Source organism: Nycticebus coucang, chromosome 12 (genome assembly GCF_027406575.1).
Source record: "Nycticebus coucang isolate mNycCou1 chromosome 12, mNycCou1.pri, whole genome shotgun sequence".
Classification (NCBI taxonomy): domain Eukaryota; kingdom Metazoa; phylum Chordata; class Mammalia; order Primates; family Lorisidae; genus Nycticebus; species Nycticebus coucang.
This window is the reverse complement of record NC_069791.1, coordinates 26075619-26091575: the sequence shown is the minus strand read 5'-3', so window position 1 is coordinate 26091575 and position 15957 is coordinate 26075619. Positions and strand designations below refer to the sequence as shown.

At 39.2% G+C, this 15957-nt stretch overlaps 1 protein-coding gene across 17 annotated transcripts in view; it reads right to left on the bottom strand.

Moving 5' to 3' along the window:
• KIF21A (kinesin family member 21A) overlaps positions 1–15957 on the bottom strand; it is a 143484-nt gene that overhangs the window by 78930 nt on the left and 48597 nt on the right. For 12 of the 17 annotated variants that reach the window (XM_053556083.1, XM_053556084.1, XM_053556090.1 and 9 more), the window contains exon 1: positions 5601–5689. The exons of 4 other annotated variants lie outside the window; for them this stretch is intronic. In XM_053556083.1, the coding sequence (XP_053412058.1) occupies positions 5601–5674 (74 nt within the window). In that variant the 5' untranslated portion in view covers positions 5675–5689. Of the gene's footprint in view, positions 1–5592; positions 5690–15957 lie in introns of those variants that run through there. One more of the 17 variants, XM_053556098.1, reaches the window with a different exon arrangement.

Genomic DNA, 15957 nt, shown 5'->3' with positions numbered 1-15957 from the left:
AGAAAAGAGAGTGGTTTAAGAGCCAATAAGAGAGGCAGAACCCTTTTCTCCTAGATCTAGGCAATGGCAATTTCCCAGCAGGTCTGAGATATTCTCACCTAGAAGGGGATGGTCTCCCACACATGCAGATAATTGCAGGCTGACCATACTTCAAAGGTTAAAGATACATTTGCTTCTTCAATTCCTCTTCAAAAATTACTATTTTAAACTCTCAAATCCCAAAATTTATACTCAAGCCAAGAATTCTCAGATGAAGTCCCAACCTGAGCCAATTCACCTGCTTTATAAATGATGAGTTTGAAATTTACATAGCTACAAATCTTACTTTCAAAACTATTACTTGAGATTATGCATAAAGTAATACATAATCTCTTTTCTGTAGAAAAAGAAAGCTGAAAAAAATCTATTCATTTGTAACTTTGAATATTTTGAAATACCATCCTTCTTAGAATTTTTATATAAAGTATAATACTATTAAACACTTTCATCTAATCGCAACACTAAGAAAGCATTAATGTCAACGTTTTGCTTAATATTAACAGTAAGAAATAAAATAGCCTTTTGGGCTTCTAAAAATATATCACATAACTAGATATATTTGAAATTGCTTCTAAAAGAAAAACAGTTATGGATAAAAACTGAATATTGCTTCTCTACTAGTAAAGGATTCTTTGAAGACAGGGAATATATATATTATTTATTCATTAATAAAACAAAGTAACCCAATGGACATTCACTGACTGACTCCTATAAATTACACTAGGTAAGGAGGGAGGATTCCAATATCTGACATATGATAATTACAACAACCTAACATCGCTGAGCTCTGCCACTAGAAACCTGTTGTTGAACAGCCATTTAATCATTCTGCATTTCAACTTTCTAATCTATGAGATGAGAAGCGTGGATTTAATATCACTAATATTTTTTCCAAGTTCAAATTCTATTTTAATTAATCCTTTAAGAAAAACAAACAAAAGTTCCCTTTGCTGGCTTTTAAAAGGTAACAATAGCCTACACTTTTTTCTTAACACACACTTCCTGCCACTAGCTCCACCACTCTCTTATTTCTTCATGGTTCCCATTTGCATACTTCACCTTTTGTAGTAAATGTTGCTATGGCAATATGGATAAAGTTTTTCCTTTATGAAAACATTATTATGGCTCTTTGTTGTAGCAGCAGCTAGTAAAGATTAGGGGATATTCTGAGGCTGAATTCAGTAAATTTCCTAAAATTGGGCCTTGCCTCTTGTTCTCTGCCTTTCAGAATAACCAAAACTGGTTTTAGTAACTGAACATGCTATTAATAAACAAGTCAGGAAGACTAGTTTCTAGATGTCCTGAACAGAACAGAAAAATAAATAAGCAAATATATTTTGGGGGAAGGCTAATACTTGCAACCTTTCAACCAAAGTTTTAGTAATGGAACACAGCAAAACTGAATTTGCACTTCAATTCTGCCATATACTATTGTTAAGAGACAATCTACCACCAGACCTGGTGTCCCTACACATTGCTGCCTGGTATGCCAAGAACGCAAGACCCTGGCTGCTCTTTTCATGGATCATTTTTCAAGGTTGTGTTGCAGCAAGCAGCCTTTAAGGATGACGTAACGTCGTCCACCTGACAGAGAACTAGCTTGCTTCTGCTTACTACAAAAGCAATCACTCTCCAAGCTGGGTGTTCCCCAAAGCCCCACATCCTGCACAGCATCCGTGCAGTAGGTATGTCTCCACTGCCCCCAATGGATATAAAAGGAATGGGGAACTAGTTCACAAAAACATGAGGCCCACAATGCTTGCTACAAATTGCACTCTGAGTAACAAAGTCCTTGCTCTCCAATTCAGGGGTCTGTGTCTTCTGCCATTGACCCTGAAACAGTAACAGACTAGCTTTCTAGCTTGTAAATAGAGTAAAATTTCACTCTAGCCACAGGTCTTAACACATACTAGCTGTGGCCTTTGGCAAATCACTCTCAGCCTCCATATCTTTATCTCTAAAGTGTCTATTAAATATTATTATTGCCACATGCATCTGATAGCATCTTGAACAAATGAGATAATATGTGGCAATGAAAGCCTATATAGCTATAAAGTGTTGTGGTTGTTATAGCACCACTTGAAAATTCTCCAAGTCAGTTCCCTAATTGGCATCGTAACACTCTAAATCAGTTTGGGACTTCTAACGTGTTAAAGAATGCATGACTTAGATTAGGGTGCCAGCCACATACTCTAGGGCTGGTGGGTTTGAACCCAGCCCAGGCCTGCTAAAAACAACGAAATAGCTACAAAAAAATAGCTGGGCATTGTAGCAGGTGCCTGTAGTCCCAGCTACTTGGGAGGCTGAGGCAAGAGAATCACTAAGCCCAAGAGCTTGAGGTTGTTGTGAGCTGTGATGCCAGGGCTCTCTACCCAGGGTGACATAGTGAAACTCTGTCTCAAAAAAAAAAAAGAATGCATGATTTATTCTGTGGCTACCCAAACTATTGCTATATTTTTTAAACACCCTTTGGATTCCTTGAGTCTTTAGGAAAGTATACTTCTATTCTTGATGTGGTAGTTTTATATTTAATACAATGGTGAACATTACCTGCATACGTTTATGTACCTATGCACGTACATACAAGTATAGGTACAGATATTTCTACACAGCGAATTAAGCTGAATATTTTTATACCTCCATTCACAAAGAAAAGTCATAATCCCAAAATTGGCCTTTTCACAGTAATAAATAATCAAGACTTAATCATCCTACTATTTTATCAGTATAGAGCTATGGTCCTCAACCCCCAGGCTGTACACGGGTACCAGTCCATGACCTGTTAGGAAGCTGGCTGCCCAGCATGAGGTAAGTGTTGGCTGAGCAAGCAAAGCTTCATCTGTATTTACAGCCTCTCCCCGTCACTCTCATCACTCCCTGAGCTCGGCCTCCTGTCAGATAAGTAGTGGCATTAGATTCTCATAAAAGTCCAAGCCCTACCGTGAACTGTGCATGCGAGGGATCTAGGTTGCATACACCTTATAAGAATCCAAAGCCTGATGATCTGAGGCAGGATGTGCTGCACTGGAATCATCCTAAAACCATCCTCCTACCCTGGATCCACAGAAAAATTGCCTTCCAGAAACGGGTCCCTGGTACCAAAAGATTGGGGACTGCTGGTATAGAGCATAAGAGGAGCCAAATGAGAAGTTTTATTCTTTCAATATTACTGTCATTTGTTTTCTATCTACACATAACCGGTAAGGAAATCTCATTGAGATAGTAATAGAACTAAATTACTGAGTAACAAACTTATTTAAAGCAGGGGATTAGATTGTTGTGGTACAATTTGTCCTTACTCTGAATTAAATTGAATTGAATGCTAGTGACTAGAATGTTGACAAATGATTAATGAGTGATTTGTAGTAATGCTGACCTAAGGAAAATAAATAAGCATACGCCATTATGATTTATAACCTCTCACTACTTGTGCAGGCACCCAATGTTTTTTTTTCAAAATCAGAAGATTGGCACCAACATCACTCAATAATCTGACCCCAAGGATACAGACAATCCAGCGTATATTTTTTAATGCATATAGTTTTTGTAGTAGTATATGCTGAGGTTCCAAGCCCACCTCTTCTATTCTTATAAAAACATCACTAGGGATAAGCCTTTCTTTCACTCGTGTGTTTCTTAAGGTATTTCCCCCCACAAATCGAAGAACTGTGTTCCTTTTTCCAGTTGGCCACTGCTTATTTCTTGTCCTGTTAGAAAGCACTGTTGCCCTTAATCTACGGTTTCATAGACGTGGCAAACTTTTCCATTACCTAAATGTCTTTGTAAACTGTCTCTTTTTGCTTGAGTTATTCTGATCTCATCCCCACGCGACTGTGGTAGTTCTCCAGTTTACTCATTAATCTGACCTGATTCCCACTGTACGTGGTTCTTTTACTTACACCTATCTGTAACTAGCCCACTTGGAACCTTGTTCACATCTTTGTTCTTCCTACAAAACCCCAACACATCTATCCTCTCTATGGATATTTTACCTTTATCTCATTTGATAATGTTTTGGATGATCGTTAAACTGGATGCTATTTATTAGTGTTCAATTTTATTTCTTAATGTTAATTATATTTTACTAATTTCCTCCTTCCCTTTCCCCCAAATTAGGACACTTATCATTTTGTCACCACAACTGAGCCACTGGGGTTTCGGGTCTCTTTTTCAATCCTCCTCTGGCTCATTCCAGTTAGTAGATACCACATCAAGGAAGCATCTGCCCTACTTTAACTCTCCACCTTCTGTTCTAGAAAACAGTTTCTGACACACCATAGGAACTTGTTAGACCATTTGTGGACTTGCTGAATTGTTTCCTAAGAGATCAAGCACTGTGTAAATAATAAGTAACTAGGCCCACAAGAAGAAATTCCTCTCCCCCAAATGAATCCTTAATTATAATGATGGTTGATGAGAAGGAAGTTATCTTTTCAACATTAAAGAAAGAAATGCATCTCAGTAATTCCATTAAAGAGATTATTAATTCAGTAAAAACACTAAGAACAATAAAGTGTAGGTGTGTGTTCCAGGGACTAAGGAAATATATATTTCCATGATTGACAGAGATAGAGAGAAGAACCTCACTTTTTAATCCATTAATGATAAACCACTTTGAAAAGCAATCCAGAAATCTTAACCTAATCTACGTAATTAGCTAGGTAGCCTACTGCTTCATCTCTCTGTAGTCCACCTGACTTAAATTTATTCTTACTCAATACCATAAAAATGTTTTTATAAATCTATTTTCTTTTTTTCTTGAGACAGATCCTCACTATGTCATCCTCAGTGGAGTGCCGTGGTGTCACAACTCACAGCCTCAAACTCCTGGGCTTACTCAATACTATTTTTTTGTTGCAGTTGTCATTGTTGTTTAGCAGACCCAAGCCAGGCTTGAACCTATCAGACTCGGTGTATGTGGCTGGAGCCCTACTCACTAAGCTACGGGCGCTGAGCCAAATCTGTCTATTTTCTATTAAAGAGCTTAACATGCAGCGCATATGGTTGACGCTTGGGACTGCGATGCCAGACTAAGCTACTCCGTCTCTGGCTTGCCAAAACACTTGGAAAACCAAGGATTTATTTCCCGTGAGTACAGTTCCACAGTGTCTAAGCAGGGGAAGGAAGTGGGAGAAATAGGATGATGGGACATAGGACTGTCTTCCTCTAACTTCCACTCCAGTGTCTCTTACATTTTTATCCCCACAGTTCAGCTAAGGACACAGCACATTGAGAGAAGCTCTTTTCTTAATTAAGGAAACTAGTATTGTTCATTGGGGGTAATATGATGATATTGGGCCACTCCCTCTGCTGAATACCAGATGTTCAAAGAACTACAATGCAATAGTGCATATATAGGCTGACAAAATAAATTAGAAATTAGTCCAAATTCTGGACTCAGGAAAAATTCTCATCCTCTGCATCACTGTAATTAATCCATTTGGAAATTCTGAGGCTTTTTTCTTTAGCCTTTCTCCGAGAAATAGAAAAGACTTCTACTCCAAAAACAGAGGGAGTGAGAAAAGGGAGTACTTAAATGCCAATGTGACCCACCTGCTTACCTTCCAAGGTGCTTATAAAATTCCCTTGTTGCTAGTGGCTGTATGTGGTAGCAGGCAGCAATAACCCCAGACATCAGAAAACTTCATTTAGTCAACACACCCCTGCAGGAACCTAGTAAAGGCCAGTGTGTAAGGTAAAAACTTTGTATACTAAAACAAAAAACTTGGGAGGTATTGTCATGGTGGGGGGGGAGGGGGAATGTGAGCTAGAAGAAAATTAAATACATGGTCAATGGAATATTCTACACAGAAGAGAAATAGAAAAAAGATTAGGCAGAGGGGAGGAACAGGAAAAAGCTGCATACAGGAAAGTGTATCTGACCTGGGTTTGTGATTAGAATTTTCCAGACTAAGAAAGGAAGAGAGAAAAAGTCAGTTCAGGCAAAACAAAAACAACAGCACTTAAAAGTGAATTTGTTCCCTGGTTATGATATAATACTTTGGAGCGGGAGCACCAGCATAAGAGTTGCTAGAATTTACAGATGCTTTATAAATCTTTTGATACCATAAGGCATCCTAGCTAATACATTATCCTCTAAAACAGTGGTTCTCAACCTTCCTATTGCAATGACCCTTTAATACAATTCCTCATGTTGTGGTGACCCCCAAGCATAAAATTATTTCCGTTGCTACTTCATAACTGTAATTTTGCTACTGTTATGAATCATAATATAAATATCTGATATGCAGGATGGTCTTAGGCAACCCCTGTGAAAGGGTCATTCGACCCCCAAGGGGGTCATGACCCACAGGTTGAGAACTGCTGCTCTAAAATGAACACCCTGGTCTCCACAAGATGAAATATGCTAGCCAAAGGCATACTAGAGATAATTATTTATCTCTGCCAAATAATTTTTGGTTTCTTCCTCCAGGTTGATTCTTTCCCATTGTTAGCTGACCCTGGGCCCTGGGAGACTGTCATGGGCTGCAATGATGTACTTGCCCTCAGGCTTTCTGTGAGTCTCAGCATTGGAAGAGACCAGGAAGACACCATAGGGCAGGAGAGGGACGAGGTCAGGGCATTTATCATCCTGGTCCCTTCCCCACCAGGTTCCTTGATGGGCTGTGTCCCTTTAACAAAGGTGGGCAGCCGCTTACACAGACAGCTGGAGATGTAGGGGTCCCCCTGTAATTACCAACACCAGAGTACACTGCCGTGTCCTTTGGGGTCTCCTTTGATATCACCGGTTCTCTACTACACTCTCCCCAATTATCTTGTCCAGGTGTTATTATCTGTTTCCTGTCAAGATCCGTGACCAAATCAGGATTCGTCTCAGGAAATGAGGTTCACCTTATATTGCAAAGCCACTACAATGTTCCCTACAATGTTCCGGCCCCTCACAAGCAAGTCACTGGCCCACGCTCTTCCTCGGGTAGAGATGGAATTTATGATATATGTAATGGATTTTATTGTTAAATATATAATAAATAATAACGCAAAATTTAAAAAGCATCATCTTTGTTAGTCTATTGAATTATAACTACTTCTATAAATTCTTATAATATTAAGATTTTGCCAAGCCTGGTGGCTCAGGGCTGTAATCCTAGCACTCTGAGAGGCAGAGGCCAAAGGCTAGGTTGAAGTTAGGAATTCAAGACCAGACTGAGCAACAATGAGACCCCATCTCTGCCAAAAATAGAAAAAATTAGCTGGGCATGGTGGTGCATACCTGCAATCCCAGCTACTTGGAAGGCTGAAGCTGCAGGATCACTTGAGCCCAGGAGGAAGAGGTGAGGACGAGTGAGCTATGATGATACTGTTGCACTCTACCCAGGAGGACAGTTGAGAAGGAGGAAAGGAAAGGGGAAAGGGGAAAGAAAAGGAAAAAGGAAAGGAAAAAGGGAAGGGAAGGGAAGGGAAGGGAAGGGAGGAAAGAAAGGAAGGAAGGAAGAGAAGGAAGGGAAGAAAGGAAGATAAATTTGATTTACACTTCAGTTTGTTTTAAAATTTTGAAGGAAAATATAAGATTCAAGAGGGGAGGAATAAAAGGAGAAAAAGTAATCTCAGAATAAGAGCTGTAATAACTAGATGATATTTCAACTCTCATCCTAAAATCAGTAAGTTTCTAACATCTTCTAACTTTTTTTTATTACATCCCAATTATACACAAAATTTTCAAAAACTTCCCTATAACGTTCTTCCCAAATGAAACCACATATGCTCTTGGAGAAGGGGTGGGTCTTATGCTGTGCTTAATAATAGTGTATCTTTATTAAATTATTTCATTATGAGAAAAACTGATCTTGTGCGCTCTCCCATGAGAGTAATACATGCTTGATCCCAGATGTTATTTACCATCACTCTGTAAGGGGACGACAACTTGTCATTTCATCTCTTCTTGTCATTTCTAAAGAATAGATGAGACATAGCATTGTGCAAGTTAAAATTCTGATTCTAAACTAATGAATATAAGTTCTTGATAACAATTTTTACCAGGAGGGAAAAATAACTCCTACCACAAACACTAAAATAAGACATGATTTGTCATCTCCCAACCAAGTGGCAGGTCAAAGCCAAAGCATGAGACTATAAGGAACACTTAATTTTTGTAAGGAAAATGTGGTCAAAAGAATTTTAAGATGATCCCCAGTGATCCACACCCACATATACTTCCAGCCCCTTAAGCATGAATGAACAGGTTCCACACTCCAAGATAGGACTTCCAACTCACCAACCAGTTGACTTGGAATTTATCAAAGGGGAATTGGCCCGATCTAATTAGACAGGTGAGCCCTTTAAAAAAGTGAAGTATTAGACACGGTCCTGCAGGACTGCAGGAAGGAAGCAGTCATGTTGTGAACTGTCTGCAGAGAAGGATTCCTTTAGGAGCAGCTCTCTGTAATCTCAAACTCCTAGGTTCAAGTGATCTTCCTGTCTCAGCCTCCCAAGTAGCTGGGACTACAGGGCCTGCCATGTTGCCTAGTGAATTTTTTTTTTTTTTTTTCTGAGACAGAGTATTTTTTGGTAGAAACCAGCCAGGGCTTGGTCTTGCTCAGTCTGGTCTCAAACTCCTGAGTTCAAGTGATCCTCCCACCTCTGCCTCCCAGAGCGCTAGGATCATGGGCATAAGCCACCACACCCGGCCACCTTATGATCTCCATGACACTAAAGTCTATTGCTTCAAGACCATAATCTTTAAAAGGGCTGCTTATGCAACTTTGAACTCAGTGTCGTCACCTGAGTGACATCTGGCATATTAAGATGACAGTAACAAACAGAACAAAGGAAGTCCATTCATGACACACCATTCATCTGTCTGTCCTCTGGGGGAAAAACAAACTCATTCCATTTCTAAATTACAAATCTCAAACTACCTGTCTTTCTTTTTGCTTATTTTTTTTTTTTTACTTCAGAATCCATGAATCAAATGTTTGACAATAATCTACATTTCCTATATGTCCTAAAATAAAAATAAATTCTCATATTTTTTAAAAATAATTAACTGAAAAGAGTTCAAAACGGAAGTTTGAAAATCACTGTCGGAAAAAAAAAAAGAAAATCACTGTCACGGAAAACGCTCCTGTGTATGCCAAGACATGAAGGTTCCCCTAAGCACCAGCTTTAAAATTCTAAAAATTTCATGTTGTGGTGATTCTAAGAACAATTATAGGTAATCTGATTGCCAATGAAATAAAAACATGAATCAGGTTTGAAAGAGCATTGTCACTTAACTTCCCAGGTTTCCATAAATTTAACTTAAAGAAAAAAAAAAGATTCTACTCACACTGGGGCATTCTTAACAGATTTAGTAGACGTATTTAATTATTGTTATAGTACATTTGAAATCACGCTATAAAACAACTCCGATATCTTATGCTGCCCTGCTTGCTAAGCACAGTGAGGCGGAACTCAACTACTCAAGATGCAAATAGGTTTTTTTAAATAATCATTCAAAATCCCCCCAAATAAACAATTAACAAACCATATTTTCTAAACACACATACTGTCATGCACACACACACACAATATTGGAATGCTTTCTCATAGGTAAATTTCCATACATTAGCCTCACTGTTTACAGATTGTTTGCTTTTTGGAAAACTAAATAAATATCATTCATGGAGCTTTACAGTTTGTCACAAAGTATTAGGAATAGAGAATGAAATAGCACTCCCCATACAATCCTGGCCAGTTTAAATTTTTACCTTTAGGATGAGATCAAAGGGAAATAATAAGATCTCTGGCAAGTGAGCAAGAGCAGGTACCTTGGAAAGCTGGATTTCTCTCCCTGACATTTTAGTATATTCTTTTAGTACTACAGAAACATTAGAGAAAAAAGTATCTTTGACAAGTGCACAGAATGCACTTAACCCTCTTCTTGAATTGAAGGTCAGAGGAAATAGATAAATGTGATCCATTAGCATGGATACTAACAGAGTTAGGAATTATATTTGTGCATTCTGAGGAAACAATCTGAGTATTAGGAATTGAATAAAAATGTCATTAGAGATGTTTGAATCATAATGAGTCATCTAAGCCTGACAAAGTTCTAATGTCTCCTAAGTAGATTATGAAGGTCCCTGCTTTATCAACAAAATGATGTCCTTGACAACAGACATCTGAGGCTAACTACAGTAACGAAAGATTTCCAGAAAATAGGAAGAAATATTCCTAGAGTCAATTTAGTTTAACAAATAACTAATTGTGCCCCTATATGTAAGATACCATGCTGGGCACTGCAAGAGAAATAAAGAATAAACCTTAAGTTCTTTACACCTGAAAATTTATCATCAAATATGGGAAATGAAACAAATGTAAAAATAACTATAATGCAACATGAAATACATTAAACACCACAGAGAGGCCTAGAGCAGCACTTCTCCAACTTTGGTGTGTACATGATTACTGTATATAGGGAGCTTATAAAAACACAGATTCTGATGTTAAGAGTCTGAGTGGGAGCTGAGAATCTGCATTTCTAATAAATTGCAGGCGATGCTGATGCCACACTCTGAGCTTCAAAGCCTTAAGGTGAAATACATGGAAGACATCAGCCCAAGTAAGAAGAGAGAAGAAAGGTACATTCATTACAGGGAAGGAGAAGATGGTATTTCACAGGTCTCTTGAATAGATAGGATTTTTGGGGGGGAGGGGAATCAAAAAAAGAAACATGGGCTTATTTTTTCACTTAAGGTAAATCCTAATAATGATCATTAGATCTATTGTTTTAAAAGAGCTATCTTATATTACCTGCACAGATATAATAGAATTTTATTAAAGTGCCTGACCCAGTAACTTAGGTTTCTAGACATTGCAAAGTCAAGCAACTTCATACAACTATAATATTTAAATCAGTTGTTTGCAGTTAAGCTCAGACAAGAAAGCTCAACAGAATTTGAAACATGCAGACTGGATTCTGGGTTATGTCTCTGATTCTGGATTGTATGCCTACTCCACCACCCCTGAACAAGGTGCTGCACATGTAGCCGTGCCCACGGAGAAGGGGAACAGGATATGAAATGTAGATTTATTTTTTCCTCAAGCATCACATTACTCTTAATATCTATATCTTCTTCTTTAGTTGTGTAATACCTTAGTATATAAACTTCTTACCGTAAGACAATACACATTTATTATCTCACAGTGTCTGTAAGTCAGGAGTCCAGGCATGGCATGGTTAGGGCCTCGGCTCAAAGTCTCGCCCAGCTGAAACCAAAGCAACAGCTGGCTGGCATTCTCAGCTGGAGCTGAGTTCTCATCCAAGGATGTTCATTCAAGTTGGCAGAATTCAGCGGCCTGCGGTTCTGAACCAAGGTCCTTGGTTTTCTTGCTGGCTGATGGCCAGCTCTCATCTCCTTGCTGCCACACTCAAGCCCTACCTAGCCATATGGTCCTGTCATAAAGTGGCAGCTTACTACTTTGAAACTACAGGAGAATCTCTTCCTCCCATCACTTAAAACCAAGTCTCACATAATGTAATTATGAAAATGATACCCCAGCACCGTTTGAAAGCAAGTCACAGGTACTGCCCAACTCAAGCCTAGGAGATCACACAAAGGAAGGAACCAGGAGGCAGGGATCACCAGGTGTCAGCTTGGATTCTGCCACAGTCAAGAAAGTGCTTTCTCAGAAAATCTGACCTTAGATTAGAGACTCAAAAATGAAGAATCAGTTATGGGAAAGCAGTAGGCTGAGAGGCAAACTCTGATGATATAAGGAAGGGCAGAGGAAATAGAGGAGGTAGCTATAAAACACCTGCCATCAATAGCCGTATCAGATAGCTTCTAATTTCATCAATGAGTGCTAATGAATGCAAATAGACAGCTACCCAAGTCTTGTCAACTATTTTATGCATCCCCAAAGAGGTAAGCATCAATGTGAAAGCAAGATGCCTCCCAAAATAATACTGCACATCTTCCTGGAGTGTCGGCTTTATATTAAGTAATTCAAACATTTTATACTAACAACAAATATATGTATAGAATGTGGGCATGAAATGGAAAATAGAAAATTTACACAAGTTTTTTCAATAAGACTTAAGTATTGAAAGAAATTTCCATTTTGATAGTACGTAACGCATTTTCTCTCACCGTAGTTAGGAGAACTTTGCTGGAAAAGCCTGAGACTTAATGCTATTTTGAGTCTGCTCTGCCCTTTATACCTCATTAAGTATTAACGAGGGAAAAAAACTCACAGGTGAAGAAATAAATTTTTAAACACACAGTTTCAAACATAATACACATGAACATACTCACTGTAGTCTCTGAAAGGCAAATTGCAGACTACATTTACTCAAAGACAGTGAAATGTATATATTATCCAGGTAGGTTTTGATGCCTTCAGGTACTATACTTTACCCTAGGGATCATTTCCAACTATTAATTTTCAATGTGCGGATAAAGGCTTTGTTTGCTTGGTAAACTAATTCCCTCCTTTTTTCCTTATTGATAATTTCTATTTTGCTATTAATAAAGTTTTTACCAGGACACTCCACACATTTTAAGCCTCCCAGATATGGTCCTACGGCCATGTTCTGGTCAACGTCAACAGACGAGCCCTTAAATGGAAAAGATGTGCCCTCCCTTTTTCTCTTCCCTCCTCACTGGCCAGAATGCAGAGTGGTGGTGTTGCACCAGCTCGTACCACATGGGCAAGGGCAACACCGGAAGGATGCTGGAGCAACAGGACAGAGGCTCCTGGGTCCCCAGGTCACTGGAACTTACCAGTTCTGAGCTGCTTATACTCTGGCTGTCACCTGTCAAAGAGGTAAACTTCCGTTTTGATTCACCTGTCAAAGAGGTAAACTTCCATTTTGATTAAGCCCTTAATTTTGGGTCAAGTCATGTCTTATCACAGAATTTAAGGGCTCAAAGAAGTTGCCACCCGAACAGAACCACATATTGTACGGTACTGACTTCAAGGTTGAGCACCAGATGGTAACAAAATAGTAGGAAGAAAATCTGCTGACTCTTGCTATGACATTTGGTCAAACTGTTGCTTTGAGAGATAGTAGAGTACCTTGAAAGGTCTAACCAAGCCTCTAGCTTGAAGGGAAATGATTAGAAAAAGTAATACTGTTGGTTGTGTTGGCTTCCTCTTGCTGCTTTCAACACAGTCCTTCCAGAGAATAAACTCTGTCTAAATAAAGCAATCTCAAGGTGAATGGTAGCTCACATTCACCTTGTGAGCTGTGAGAAATGTAAGTTGACTGTGTGTCTGGTAAAGTGGAGCCACACAGGGTTTAAAAGCCAGATTCTTCTATATTCCACACTAGCACCGTTAAAACAGTGGGTTCAGAAGACGGCCTAATAAACCTGGAACCCCCTCAGAGTTCCCACCATGACAATGGGAGCCAGACCCGTAATCAAGATATTAAAGGTGTCAACTTCCCACCTAAGCCTCAAGGTAACTGTCCACCATGCTTAAAAAGAAAGAGATTTGCAGAACAAAAAGGCCAAGGATAAAAATCCAGCACTTACAGCTGGAAAAAAAAAAAATGGCTGTGGCTGCTTGCACTTGGAGCTAATGTGCACTAATAGGCAAAAAGCCCAGTGACTTTTTGAGGAAATGTAGTGTACACACACACACACACACAAGCTTGGACTGTAAAAGCCTATGATTGTTCAACTCAAAGATATTCCCTTAGGCTCCCTTACCTGTCCCAGCAGGAAGTCAGCTTTGAAAGCTATCTATCCCCTAGAAAACCGATATACTTTCCAAAGCCCACATTAGATTTGGCCATGGAGAATCAAAGACAACAAAGAACCTCCCAAAGGACAAAGGTAAGAGCCACGGAGAACAAGTGATTTCCTCCCTCAGGGCAGTGGGGCAGGCTTGCCAGGAGGGCTAACAAAGGCCTTCTTCTCCTGCCAGGATAAAAACATCTTCACGATTTCTACATACAGGATTTGAAAGTTGCTGTGGACCAGTGACTGCCAGATCTCCTGCCTTCCCCTTTTCCATATGCTGTGTCTTATTCTGCTTCCCCTCTACCACCGTAGATTGGATGTATGTGTATTACCCCAGCCACACTTTCCCGCTGAATATTGGATATCTATGGTCGGTTAAAAGGTGGCAGACAAATTAGTTTTCAGAATGGATGTGCCAACCCTCAGAAGCCATGGGGACCTGGGGAGAAAACTGACTTAACATCGCCAGGCAAAATGCACCATGAGATGATTGAAATGTGGTGAGGGAATGCACTTGTTTCATGGATGGGAAGTAGAGTGCACACGGCAGAAACTGCTAGATGCCTCCCAAATCCGCGTTCTCCCTCTGCCACAGTAATAGGAACTGTAGCTAGCCGTGTGGCACTCGACATTTCCTAGTCTCCTTTGCTAACGCATGCAGTGATACAACTGAGTCCTGACTAAAGGCTGCAAGGAAGAATAGGTCAATTCCTTAAAAGAAAGGAGCATGTCCTCCCTGTTCTTCCTGAAGTAAACACAGTGGTCTCCGTCCATGCACAGCAAAGCGACAAGACAGAAGGAGCCTCGGTCGCCAACACTGCAGACTGCTTACTAACCTGGCAGGAGCATAGTTAATTTCTATCTAATTTAAGCATCTGTAGTTCTGGATCTCTGGTAAAGCAGCTAAACCTATATCCTAACTTACACACGCTTATAAAGTTATGACAAGGATTATTTTTAACTTAATGTAGAGGACATATGTGTAGATGCACAAAGAATGGCTTTAAAACCCAATCCCAGATAAACTGCTACTTAATTCAGATTGTGACTCACTATGCTCATTCTGTGTTTTGTAAAACCATTTGCTACAAGGTAATAATAGCAGTTAAAATACAACAATAGCTAAATTGCTATTAAATAAAATTACGAAAACTCTAAACATACTGAAATCTCACTGAAACAAAATGCATTTTCTAACAGAAATTTGTAAACACAGATAAGAATGCTTTGCACTAAAACATTTGGGAATTCTTAAACTAATTTTTGAAGGCACAATTTCTCAATAGGTAAATTTTGCATGAGTGTGTGTATGTTTCAGAGTTTGTTAGGACTAAGACTTTTCACCAATGCATTTTTTAAAAATCACTTTTAAACATTTGTCATACAGATTAGCACTTACTCTATACAAGTATTTGGTTACTGAATAGTTATTCAATAAAAATCTATGTACATATTGTTGCCTCCTAATAGCCTAAGAACAAAGAAAAACAGTTAAAACAATGTTTATGTCCTTAATGTTTTACAGTTCACATAATGTTTTTCATGTATGTCTAACACATTGAAACTTGTTTTACACATTCGGAAGTTAGATACCCATAAAAGACAACATTGTATCATCCATAACACAACTTCCAAAGGAGGAAGAATGGGCGATGCAAAATGATAAACAATGTGGCCCAAGATGCAGTTAGAGCTAGATGCTCTCGGGGGCAGCTAAAACTTAGGTTTTAGCTCAGAGCTTCTGTGGTCACTGAGATCTGCCTGCCATTCCCACCAGTGCAAAATCCCCCAAAGCTAAATAACACTGTGAGCAATTTAAACCGTAAAAGAACTTTGGAAGGTAAGACACATTTACCACAATTAGGTGCCTTTTCCATTAGACTCCAGGCCACGCCAAGGTTCTGTGGCAGGCTGAGATAAGGACCACTCTCTTCCAGGAGCCGGGTATTCTTAGTACATCCATACCCATTACGCTTAGAGGGCAAAGTACTTTTTCAAAAAAAATCTGTTGTTATAAAGATGGAAATGCTTTAAAATTTTAATCCACAGTCGTTTAAATAACTTGATTCATTTCCCACTGACCACTGTATATTTTGAAGATTATATGTCGTTTCTACCCTGCAGCCTGTCCCTCTGTGCCCAGACATGCTGGGACAGCGTCCATTTGGGGATTTGAGGGTGCAACACCTTCCTCTTCTTCCCCATACCACCCGACAACACTACACAC